The following is a 13,664-nucleotide window of genomic DNA, read 5'->3' on the forward strand; positions in this document are numbered from 1 at the left end:
GTTACTCCTTTCGGTACTCAGGGAACAAAAGGTGAGAGGGTAGAGCAGAGACGGACAGAGGTTAATAACGGGGAGAGCATCACATGCTACATCTGCTCACAGTTCAAGTTTCTCAGTAAACAGAGTTATCAGCATAGAAATGCACATTATCAACGTGGCACTCGGACACGCATTTAGCCAAACATTAGTGATGTCAAACAGCCAAATGCCCTCAGAACTAAGTTAACAGTCAAGACTATGAGAAAAATACACTGTCTGTGAAAGCAGAAATCATTCTCAACTCTTTCTTCAGAAATAAAGGTACCGACCATGTGCTATTAAAAAAAAAAAAAAAGCTCCTGGGGAAACAAAAATAAAATACTCCAATTAGAGACAGAGCCCATGGTTAGCTGAAGCAGACGCTCTCTCTGTGTCGCTCATGGCTGCATTCAGAATGTGAAGTGAAATCACAGTGCAACTTTAACTGCTTTTAAAACCACAAGAGATGCATGCGCAGAGCTGACATTTTTAGGTTTGCACTAGACCCCAACATTTATTGTTACAGGAATATTCTCTGGGAGGATACTTCCTTAGTAAATTACCCAAGGCTCAATGGTGATAGCCACAGCTGGAGACAAAACCCACAGTCCCTGGCCAGCAGGTAGTTGTAGGGACACCTCCACACCCTCCCCAGGGGCTGTACTGGCTTGGCCCAGCACCAGCAATACTATTTGAAATGCAGATTTAAAACCTGGCAAAGCTGAGAGTGATGGGTGGATCTGCCAGCAAAATTCCACAGCTTAAAACATCTCAAGAGCAGAACTGAGGAGAAGCAACCAGTGAGCTCTGAGCAGTGCCCACATTAGCAGAGGCAAAAGCATGCCAGCTACACTACTGAACATGGCACTGGACTGCTGCCTCGTGTCAGCCAGTGGCCATTCTCAGAGTGGATGTCTGCTGCACAGCCTACCCCAGATCCAGCATGGCACTGGGGCACAGACTGGCCCCACGCAGCGCTGTTAGGTTCTGGGTGTCCAGAAACTGCAGAGCGACAGCCCCTGCCACTAGGCTGAGTCACGGAAAGCGTGCTGAGCCTGGGTCTCACCATCATCCCACCCTCGGGAAAATGCGGTTCTGCTGTGCAGCTGCAGTTCTTCCTTCAGACAGAGCACCTGAGCTGGAAAAGCGCCTGCTTCCAGACAACTTCCCATTTAGACTTGCTCCTCTCTGGGACTGAGGTTGGTCAGTAGTGACTGGGGACTCCCAGAGAACAATGCCAAGAGAGGAGATGTCGGTCCCATACCCACAGCCCCATGGAAGACACTGGAGACACTAGTACCAATCACGGCCCAGTCTTCAGAGACAAAGATCATGCGGACTCCCTTCCCTCCGAGGCAGGAGCAGCGACTGTGTCTGAAGGGAGCTTTACGAACTGTTATCCCAGAGACCAGGCATGTGAGTCAATCAAAAAAGGTTTTCTTGAGTTTATCCTGGCACATGTTCAGAGCTTTATTACAAGAACCACAACTTCACATGAAGCCACACAGCAGTATGAGACAGGTACCTAGAGGCATGTTTCTGGAATAAAAATGATGGTCCCATGATGATAATGAGGGATGAAAACTCTAGATAGGTGGCTGTAAGGAAAATATCCACAGTAAATATTGAAGCCTGGTATATAGAAACCCACCACTGCAAACAGCCCACATCTCAGGAAACATCAAACCGCTCTTATCAACAAATTTACAAAAGCACTAAAATTTTAATTGGATGTGAACTATTTGACACTATGTGATAGGCCTAGATCTTACTCATATTCTCTTCATCTTCTATATCCATGGTAAAACACTTTTGAGGGCTTCTTGACTGGCGGAGACCTCTTTTGTCTGAAAGACAGCAAGAAACAATGTTTAGTGTGTGATCCTAGCAAAATGAGGTACCGAATCTTTCTGTACTGACCACCACATCACTGCAATCAAAACAACAAACTGTAAGGAGCCTGTCGTCTGAGAAGGAATATTCCCAGTCTCTTTCACCTTCTCTCAGCATGTTCTGGGCCACCAAAGGACCCCTGACATAGCTGTCTGATGTGGAGGGACACTGGAAGTAAGAAAGGGGTCACCACAAAGGAAGCCTAGGGTAGTGTCCAGGAATCTCATGCTCTACACTGGGGAGTAAAGGCCACTAATGGGTTCTGGGCCAGGACAAGGGCCATAGGGCCTGCTGTCAATAGCCATGTCCTAACCACTAAGAGAACATGTGCCATCTAGCCTCTGTCCTAACACAACTATGACAGAGTGACCTCACACAATAAGACCCCCAAATGCTTCATCCATACTTCTGTGCATCCCCCAGCACATCAAGGAGAGCAAAATGTGTGTAGTAGCTTAAATCTAATACAATTCAATCTAACACGATTCCGTTGACACACACAACTCCCATTTCAATGACCAATCATTAAAAAACTCAAGGTCTTCATCTTCCAGATTATTTCTGATAAGTCGCAGTTAAGAGAAAAAACATTTGCAAATTTTGAAACAAACACTGCTTCGTCAACAAAATTTGCCCTATCAATACTGATAAAGTAAATTCCTTGTTTTTAGGAAAATGGTGATTATGCTAAGAAGTATATAGATCTCATAAAACACTTGCATAAAATACATACAGATTTGATGACACTTGTTAGTAATTTTATTCTCATTCCCCACCCCACCCCGACCCCCCCAGTAAATGCAGTGTTAAACACTGATGGAGTTTCTACATAGAATCCTTTATTCAAGGGATTTGAGAGATGGTTCAGTGGTTATAAGCACTGGCTGATCTTCAGAGGACCCAGGTTTGACTCCCATCACCCACATGGAGGCTCAAAACTGTCTGGAACTCCAGTCCCATGGGGATATGATACCCTCTGTGGCCTCCATGGGCTCTACATGCACATGGTGCATAGACACACATACACACATACACACATACATACATTACATACATACATACAAATATATACACACATATATACATGCTGGCAAAACACCCACACATATAAAAATTAAAAAAAACTTAAACATGAAAGTTTTCCAAGGAGCTATAAAGGCATTATCACTTTGTATTAATTCATTATCTTAAGATATACTTTCAGAGTATCTATTATGTTGAAAGCAGAGCTGGGTACCATAAGAACTTAAAATGAATCAGATAGATTTTGCAATTGAGGACTCCAAATGTTCAGACAGCTGGCTATGCTAAGGAACTTTTGCTAAAAGTTATGGGTGTAGAAACAGTAGTTCTCTGTTAGAGATACATACAGAAGTATGTATAGATGACATAATAGTATCAGGCACACACTTTACACAGCTCTGCATTGTACGACGCAGTGTTCTCATTGTGGAACATTTTAGGTTTTAGTGTGTGTGTGTGTGTGTGGGGGTATCAGAAGATAATTTTACAGAGTTGGCTCTCTCCTTCCACCTTTATGGGAACTCCAGAAATAAACTGAGGTCTTCAGGCTTGTGCAGCAGGCACCTTTATGTATTGAGTCATCTCACCAGCCCAAACCACCATGGAAAGGTTTTGGAGAAAGTGGGGCTTTGGTGAAGTATCAAGTGTGGGAACTCTGTAGGGGGCAGGCACCCTGAGCAACAAAGGGGTAATCTCAGGAAACAGAGATGCAGTTGTTCATTCAGACAAGTTATGGCCAGAGGTTGGGCCATAATACTGCAGAGACAGTAAATAAGTGTAGGCAAGTTAACAGGACAGGGAAAAGACACCTCTGAGAACCCCAGCCCCTGTGGTGAGACAGAAACTTCACAGAAAGCTCTTGTTTGCTCAACGGAGACTTGAGGCAGGCAGAGGATACAGAGGCTTCTTTTTGCAACGATTGGTGGTAACTGCAAGAGATCCATAACTGTTCCAAGTACCAAGAGTAAATAACGACTGCTTAGTCATAGATGGAACATCTCTATCGCTCCCAACACACACACACACACCACACATACACACATACTACACATACACACACACACACACACACATACATACACCATACCCCCCACCACACACACACACACACACATTCACCACATATACACACACACACACCACATGCACACACCACACATATACACACACCACACACATATACACACACCACACATACACACACAGCAATATACACACACACACCACACATACATACACCATACATACACACATATACACACACCACACACACAGCAACATATACACATACCACCTACACACATACACACCATACACACACACCCCCCACAGCAACATACAACCACACACCACACACCCACACACCATACACACACATACACACTCACACCACATATACACACACACCACACACACACACACCACACACACACACACCCCACACACTCACACTCACACCACATATACACACAAACCACACATACACACACACACCACACACACCCACACTCACACCACATATACACACAAACCACACATACACACACACACAATGCTCAGGGAACATCATTGACAAGAGGGTAAGAGCTGGAGTCAGGTAGGGAACAGAATAGAAAGCTGGCTTCCAGGCATGGCACAGTTGTTGTATTTTAACCTCACAGTGGCTGTGATCACAAGCCCAAGACAGGACCCATCAACCCCCTGCATGAAATGGGGAGGGCCTCATGGGGGTCTCCCCCATCTAACCATTTACAGGCAGCTAACTGTAGGTGGTGGAGGGAGAGGTGTTTTCTTCAGTGGTGTAGCCATTGGTAAGGAACTCATGTTCCTGTAAACAAACTCATTTCTGTTCCTGTAAACAATCCTAACAAAATTCTTTGGGTCACATACATCAAAAAGGTAGTAGGAGCAGAGCTATCTGGGGGGGGGGGGGATGGGTATCTGTGGGAGAGGGAGGGAACAAGGAAGGAGTCCAAAAGATGACCAAAATGCAGTGTGCAGAAGATGGAGGAAACATACTTCACCTTTTCTTCCTGTTCTGTGATGTACATCAAGAGCCCCAGATTTCAGAATAAGAGAAATAAAACAACCAGATCAGGAAGGGCATGCTGTGCCCTAGAAGCCAAGGTGGTGCCCAGAAGCTCTGAAATTTTCTTAAGCCTCATTAACCTGACTCAGGGTGGAAGAAGTTGGAAATCGCCTAAACCAAAGGGCACAGATGAAAACAAAACAAAAATCAGACAAGAAAACAAATCCGGACAAAAGCAGTTCTCTCTGCTGAGAAGGAAAACTCACGGACACTGTCTACATCAGCAGAGCCCAGCCTGATCCCATGACAGGCTCTTAAGAGGAGTCCTGAGCCTGGAGTCCCAGGCAGGGGTGGAATGAGTCACGCCCGAGGGGGAGTCACAAGGTTCACTCCCATCAGAAATGAGACAACTGTTACCCACTGGGGAGCAATCTAACACTGCCACTAGAGCCCCTAGAAGGGGCAATAAGAGGCCTTCTGTGATGGCCAGTTTTATGCCAACTTGACACAAGCTAGAGTTATCCGAGAGGAAAAACCCTCAATTAAGAAAATGCCTCCCTAAGTTCAGGCTGTAAGCAAGCCTGCAGGGCATTTTCTTAATTAGTGATTGATGGGGCAGGACATCACCCCTGGGCTGGTGGTCCTGGGTTCTACCAGAAAGCTGGCTGAGTAAGCCAAGGGGCAAGCGAGTGAGCAGCACCCGTCCGTGACCTCTGCGTCAGCTCCTGCCTCCAGGGTCCTGCCTTGTCTGAGGTTTGCCCTCGCTGCTTTTGATGGTGGACTGCTCGATGGAACAGTGATCAACCCTTCCCTCCCCAAGTTGCTTTTGGTCATGGTGTTATCACAGCAATGGTAATCCTAACTAAGCTGTCTCCTTGGTGGGAAGCAGCAGAGAGGCCCGGCGAGGTGCTGGACTTGCCCCCACTTGCCGTAAGGCACTGTCCTCCTTCCTCTTATATGATTAGCAGGACTGGACAAGACCCTGAGTCTCATGATGATGAGCAAATTCTAATTAAAAAAACAAAATACCTATCAGCCAGAGAATCAGGAGGATTCCTACAGTGGGGACAGCCAGTCTACGGGGATGACAGGCCTGTGGAGGGGCCATGAGGTGACATTAACACAGACTTCACCCCTGGGATAAAGGGAGGGGAGGAAGGCAAAAGCAGCCCTCTGGGGTAGAGGACATCTGGGGCAGGGTCAGCAAGGGGCAGACAGTGGAGCACAGGACTGAGCAATGCTCAGAACAGACCCTCACAGTGAGCCTGGCAGCCTGGGTGGACAATGGTGCAGGAGTGGCCAGCGGGAGGACAGCCTTCCACACAGAGGGGGAACCAGGAGAGGAGGAGAACCTTGGCACAGTCCCTCTCCCCCAAATGTGATTTCTAAATGAGTTGGGGACTTAATGCAAAACACAGAACCATGAAACTTGTGGGAAAACCTTAAGAGGAATTGCTGGGGACCCATGCTGAACTGTCAGACCCGACAGTCCACAAGGGAAAGCCAGGAAAGGGAAAGCTGATAAACTGGACTTGAGAAATAAACCTGCTCTTGTAGGCCCTGCTTAAAAAGTGTGTATTGGGAGAAAGCAGCTGAAAACCACATAGCCAGCATAGGCGGGGGTGGATAAGAAGGTCAACGGTAAAACACATGATCCAATAAGAAAATGGGTGTGAGTGAAAGAAGAAACCATTTGCCACAAGAGACACACGGGCGAGAACACAAGCACATGAAAACATGCCCACCATGCTGGGCCATGAGGAGAGTGTAGCTTAAGAGAACAAGGCACTGCCGGGAACAGAATACAGAGGAGCCAGGAGTCCAAGGCCTAAACGGGGCACTGCCATGCAACCTAGCAGCCGCACTGTGGTACTTCTACCATCGGGAAGCAAAGACCTTGGTCCTCGTGAGAACCAACGGATTCTCACGCTGCACAGGGATCTACACCATCTCAGAGTCGGGCAGAAGGCACGACTACTCTAACTTCACTCTTTATAGGACTGATCAGTTGGTGTGGGTGGGAGCTGGCTTTCTGCAGATGTCTCCTACAGTGATGGATCCTGGGTCCTCGCTGAACACGGCCTGGTGAGGTCACCTGGCTTGCACAGTCTGCTTTAGTGTGCTGCTCTCACTGAAATTCCGTAAAGGACACGGAAAATGTCTCACAGTAGAAAATAACTGTGCTGTGCCTGGTGGTGGGTGGGGGATCCGTGTGGCAAGAACCGGAGCTAGAGATCCCTGCAGAGCAGAAGCCAGTGCCTACAAATGCCAACCCTTGTCCCAAAGGTTATAAAACAAAGTAGACTGAGACGCCCAGGGCTTTATAGCATTTCACACGGCTGTTTTTTACGGCCTGAAAAGAAGGTCTTACAGCTTCAACTATGAACAAGAATTAAAACCCCATCAAAAATCCCAACGGAGGAGAATTCCAGGAATGGGCTTTATTCGATAGCAACATTCAAAATAATTGCCTCATTTTTCAAGATTCCTCTGGGGTCAGGGAGGGGAAGGGAGGGGCAAGCTAAATCTCGGAGGCAGCAGTGCGGAGACCTTTTGACTCTGTCAGCAGCAGAAGAGCAGAGACCTGCATTTAACTCGTGACTGGGGCCCCGGCTACCATTCTGACTGCTGCTTTAGCATCACCAGTCACGGTGCTTCTAATGGCAGTGCAAGAAAAAGGCAAGTTAAGAATAACTGTGCAACTCTGAACTAACACGGTAACCTGTGGGGAGCATTCCAGGCGGGACTCGAGAGCCCAGCACCTGAAGGGCCTCAGCTCACAGGACTGAATGCCCAGGAGAGAATGAAAAGCCCAGCATTAGAACACAACGCACGCAAGGACAATGCTTGGCAAAGATGGTGCTAAAACCAGAGACACCCAAATGAGCTTTCCCTGGACACATGGCCTCTCATTTGTGCCGTCCTTACCAGCTAACAAACACTACTATGATTAAATTGGCAATGCTTTGTTTTTAGATTAGCTGCAAGTCAATGATTCTTGTTATGTATCTTTTTAAAAAGATCTATCTATCTATCTATCTATCTATCTATCTATCTATCTATCTATCTATCTATGTATTTAATGTATGTGAGTACAATGTCTTCAGACACACCAGAAGAGGGCATCTGATCTCATTACAGATGGTTGTAAGCCACCATGTGGTTGCTGGGACTTGAACTCAGGACCTCTGGAAGAGCAGTCATTTGCTCTTAACCGCTGAGCCATCTCTCCAGCCCAGTTATGAACCTTTTTATAGACCCTTATTTTGCAAAACAAAAGCATAAAAACTTGTATTAACATCTCTATTAACCTTTGAGGCAGGCCTTATCTTCCCATGGTGGTGAGGTGGTGTTAAAGGGAGGCTCCTCTCCCTTTAACAAACAGATAATCTAGGATAAAAGAGAAAGAAACATGCCTACATAACTTGCTTATATCAAAGATCTACAGAATCTGAATCTTTTCTCCTGGGCTAGTGAAAATGTTATCCCTAAGTATCCTAGAGCAATTACAAGTAGATAAAGATGACTGGCAAACATGAGGGCCAGAGAATACTTCCATCGGTAAAGAACACACGACCCCACGTTTGGTTCCCCAGCACTCACACAAAAAGCTGGAAGCAGGGCTGGAGAGATGGCTCAGCAGTTAAGAGCACTGAGTGCTCTTCAGAAGGTCCTGAGTTCAAATCCCAGCAACCATATGATGGCTCACAACCATCCATAATGAGATCTGATGCCCTCTTCTGGGATATCTGAAGACAGTTACAGTGTACTTACATATAATAAATAAATACATCTTTAAAAAAAAAAAGCTGGCTGCAGCAGTTCCTAACCTCAGTGCTGGAAGAGTGTGGACAGGCAGACCCCTGGAGCTCACTGGCCGGCTGGCCTAAGTAAATGGATGAGTTCCGGGTTCTGTGAGTAACCCTGTCTCAAAAAAATATAGTGTCGCGTAATAAAGGAAGATACTCGCCAAGGATCCTGTCTCAGATTCTGAGAAAATCTTTACATGTTCTTTATGACTAGTGTTAGTGTTGTTTTTATATGAACCAAAAACTTTAAACCAGAGTTTTGAAATACTATTTGTGTTGAGTCTTCACATACGCAAGCAGTAAGCTCAACTCGAGGGTAGTATTATAGCCACAGCAACAGAACAGAACGCCTAAATGACAAATTGATTATTTAAAATGGTTCCTAAAATACAAACTTCTCATACTGCCTAAAGGAAAACAAACTGAAATTCAACAGGTTTAACCAAGCGTGTCACAAAATGAAAAGCCCTTCATGGATGGTATTTTGCTTTCGATATCACCTAGCAAAATAACACCACTAAGGTTTCCAAAAATAGTTGACTGTCTAGAAACCCACCCACGTACCCTGATGCTCAGCTAACTCCGCAGAGTCTGTATGTACTGAGGAAGCAGGGCAGGCTGTGTCAGCCAGTAAGAGCTGGACACAGCATCTGAGCAAGTATGTCTTTACAGCACAGTGCAAGTGGAGAAATTACAGCCGGGCTAGCTAGGTACAGCATTCATCATGCTAAGTGGAATGTCAGTAGGGGTAACCCATGGGGCAGGGAAGAAAGAGCCAAGGGCAGCAGCAGAGCCACCACCACTCGCCGTCAGCTCAGGAGGACCTGGTACAGGTTATGGCACCTGGAAGGATAGAGACAAACAGTGAAGGAAATAGAAAACATGGGAAGGAGAGAAGCAACACCGTAGGGTGCGGATCTCGCTCCCTCCATTAAAAACCAGCTATCATGCAAAACTCACACCCAGGCAGCAGGTGAGTCATTGGTGGGTCACTCACATGTCAATTGCATGGACAGGCTCAGCTACTAGTGGGCAAAGCCTGACAGGGGCAAGTGCAGAGGAGGACGCTGAGAAAGAATCCTGCAAGGGCTGACCTCTCCAAGGGACCTCAAGTAAATGCTCACTTAGGCAGAGACTGTACCAACACAAATGTGTATAAACCTGTGTCACCTCGAGGGTCCCACCTCTCACGCTGAGACCAGAAATACCCGGAAGCACCAGCCCCCAGGCTCACACGTCCTGGTGTGACCCATCATGGCCCGCCTGAGCCTCTCCTCATAGGCCATTGGTTGTGCTGCTGTCCCAGGCTGGAGGCACTTGAAGCCTTTGAGCCACACTGACCTATTTGCTGTATCATTTCCTCCCCTCGGTCAGTACCAGGAATGTGCTGGCGCCTTTGACTTTAGCTGGATACAAACACAGGTTCGCTCCAGCAGGAATGAAAGCCATTTGGATGAACACTGAACAAGCATCCTCATTCTGCCTTAAGAAGTGGGGATGCACCATTCTTCCTGCTGCCCTGACCAGTCTCTAATAAACCACATCGCCTGACATCCTGGTTTTACCTTTCTTTGGTCTCTAAGCACCTCCCATCAATGGCTTCTGGTTCTTTTTCACTGAGTTAATACCAGGTTCCCTTAGAAGTCTAGAAGTGATTTCTCCAAGTGGGGGACCTGCAATGCTTTCTCCCAAATTACTGCAGGGCTCCTGCTTCCTCTCTGAAGAAGCCCAGATCAAGCACCTACTCAGAGAGACATCCATCATCATCCCATCCAGGCACTGCTCCTGTTCCACACACAGTGGGTCTATTGTCTGTCTCCCTCCTTGTCCGGGTGAAGTCCACATGGGTGAAGCAGGGTTAGTCTCTGTAACTGTTTTCTAGTACCTGCCCATGCTTGTAAGCCCAGTGAAGATGGGCTGAGTGAGGGCTGCGCTCTGCCCTTCTCAGCTCTATTGCTCTATTCAACTCCTTGCAATGTGCGTGCTAGATACAGAGGTGCCTCTCTAGCCTGCATAGCCACAGTCATGATCCCCAGCTCCCCCATTGCCATGTGACTGCTACAGTTGTTTCCTCAAGGTAACCCACTGAGTGCCAGGAGGACCAAGGAACTCCTGGGGTCCTGAGCTATGTTTTGGATGGTGTCTGCTGTTTCTACATGCTCGTCATTAAAATAGCCACACACTATTCTTTACCAAAAGAGAAAACACGGGTTTCATTAATTATTTCCATTTTGAAATATTTACTGAAATGTGCTAGCTAGAAGAAATTTGTCCAAAGGCTGACTGGCTGCGCTAACTAAGTAAACACTCCCTCACTGTGCCTGGACACACTCAGCTGGGGCTGCAAGGCTCAGCGTGGCTGAGCACCAGCTCAGTTTATCAAGAATGTCAGGTAGCAGCAGGGTCAATAGCGCCATATAGAAAGGGCAAGTATGGAGTAACCATAGTGAGGACCAGAGTCCCAGTGCCCCACCAGCCCTGCTTTATTCAGCATGCCATCTATACCCATGGCTTCCCTCCCTAGGAAGTGCCACACACGCTTATTGTCAAGATGGAACTGCAGGTACTAATGGCCTCAAAAGCCCAGAGCCAGCATCTCCTCTGGGTGTCCCAGATCCTCGAGCATAGCAGCCCTCTCATCTACAGCACCTGCCCTGCCAGCAGCCGACAAACCCCATGAAGAGCTCAGAGCTTTTGGTCTCTGCCTCCAGTATATACCCTGGTATTCCCCAGGATACACAGAGGTGGGTATGTAATCAGGGTACCCCATTCCTGATCACATTTGTGGTCACTGGACCGAGTGCCTTGCCTTGAGAGACCACATCAGCCACATCAGCTTCCCTTGTGCCAAGTCTATACTTGTCAGTGTATGGCTGCAAACTGAGGTCCTGAACCTGGAAAGGGTTATCAGTGGAAAGGATCAAAGGGAAAGGCAGTGTTTGACACAGTCAAGATTAAACAGTATGCTGCTGGTACTTTATCTTTGCTGAAGGACATGAATTCTCTGCTGTTGGGGGCCCTCTCTAGCAATAAGAGCCTGGGGTATACAGGGTGGTAGCTAGCAGGGGTGCTGGAGTCTGCAGGCCCTCTGACCTGGCTTGGGCAGTGGCATGCCTTCCTTATGGAGAGAATGTACATAGAGGGTGGGGGTGGGGCTGTTGCGGGCCACACTGAGTGGGTCCTTGTGATTTAGTGCCCATATGGCCTGCATACAGTGAGTGCTCCTGTCGATTTAAATTTATTTTAGCGAGAAGCCAGGCCAGCACAGAGCCTTCAGTCATGCTTCTTCATACCCGAGGCCTGTGACTATTCTTGGTGAGTTAGGAAACTGATGGTGATAGAACCCTGGACAGCGCTGACCACAGCCAGCAGACACAGGCCGGCTGTACCTTCCACATGACCTGAAGATCCCTGATCTCTGGCTACCTATCTCAGGAAAATTAAAATAATCCCTAAACAAATACATTCATGCCACAGCTCAACTTGTTTTCAGTTATCTTCCAGATACACATGTAAATGGAGCTTAACTTTAAGAACGTAATGACCCAGAATGAGGTAATAAGCCCAAGTTCCACCTATGAAGTAGTTGGAAAAAACCAAATCCAGACCATTCTCTTCAAGGAAGAACATTTACCATAACCAAATGATGAAACAGAATATAAAATACTTTGTATGTAGTTTAAAACCTCGTAATAAGCTAAAGCCACATTCAGAAAAAAATTAACAAGTATGAATATTAGACACATAAAATCTATAATATTCTGCCTATATTTAATTAGCTCTCCTTCCCATGGGACAACTAAAGAGAGCAAAGCCACTGAAAACGTTTCTAAAACTGTATTTTTAATACCAGCATTTACACTGGGAGTTGGCATCACTGAGATTTATTCTGGATCCAATTTCTGTAACATTTCGAGTGTGACTCAGTATTTCAGCTGCTAACCTGGAATGTGCCTCTACCATGGATGCTCCCTCTCTGAGAGGAGCTCCTGACCTGCCATCCAGGTCCTCACTTGTGCCGTGAAGCCGTCAGCACAAATGTAATGAGACATACACTGTTATCAGTCACAGCACATTCTAGAAAATCTGAGCTATCTACCCACAAGTGCGGCTCTTCCATGTGTGTGTGTGTGTGGATGGGTCAGTGACAACTTTCTACACTTGAGGATCACTCATAGCTGACATCACAGATTAAGTGTCTTCCACTCTCCCAGAGTCTAAGGAAATGTCCTACCTGCATAAACAACATAGCAGCCACACATTACAGAAGCCACCTCCCTGGTCACATGGGATGAGATTTCATATGGTCCATTCTAGAGCAAACCATGAGCCTGACAGTCAAGAGCACCATTCTTAGTGCTGAAATCCTGTGTCTACCCCTGTGCTGTGAATGTCCAAATCTCTGATGCCAATAGAAGTTCCTTGTGGGCACTTGTTAGGTAGCAGGGCAGATATACAGAAGGTTAGTGCCACCCTATCTATCCTACATTCTAACCCTTCTTCTTCATCTCTCAGAAAGATCCCCTCTGTCCAGACTCGAGCTGAGACTAAGGGAAAGACTTCACGATGGCAGCTCGGGATCACGCTGAGCAGAGAAGGTTGCTCTGAGTCTCAGGGTTACTTTCCATCAGTACTCAGAGTTCGAGCCTCTGCTGAGCTAGAGCCTCATCTACAACGTGCCCAACCCCACTCATTTATCCACCCTGGAAACCAGGCAGAGGAGGCTGGCCTCAGATCAAAGCTCCTGACAACGGCCTTTGAATATGTGCAGAAGAACTGGGAACAGACTAAAGATGCTCTCACATTTGGGACAAACAAAAGACTCAGAAAAAGGGACAGGACACAGACATGGGACCTTACACATACAATATGATGGTGATCATGGGGAATAC

General features: G+C 46.8%; 1 protein-coding gene across 8 annotated transcripts in view; it reads right to left on the bottom strand.

Moving 5' to 3' along the window:
* The window catches only part of Adarb1 (adenosine deaminase RNA specific B1), a 130,446-nt gene that overhangs the window by 35,515 nt on the left and 81,267 nt on the right, over positions 1-13,664 (bottom strand). For 3 of the 8 annotated variants that reach the window (XM_085842910.1, XM_029482419.2, XM_021174370.3), the window contains one exon: positions 1,791-1,865. In XM_085842910.1, the coding sequence (XP_085699036.1) occupies positions 1,791-1,818 (28 nt within the window). In that variant the 5' untranslated portion in view covers positions 1,819-1,865. The other 5 variants (XM_029482425.2, XM_029482427.2, XM_085842908.1 and 2 more) reach the window with 3 other exon arrangements.

This window comes from Mus caroli, unplaced genomic scaffold, assembly GCF_978045245.1.
Source record: "Mus caroli unplaced genomic scaffold, Mus_caroli_1 scaffold_9, whole genome shotgun sequence".
Lineage (NCBI taxonomy): Eukaryota > Metazoa > Chordata > Mammalia > Rodentia > Muridae > Mus > Mus caroli.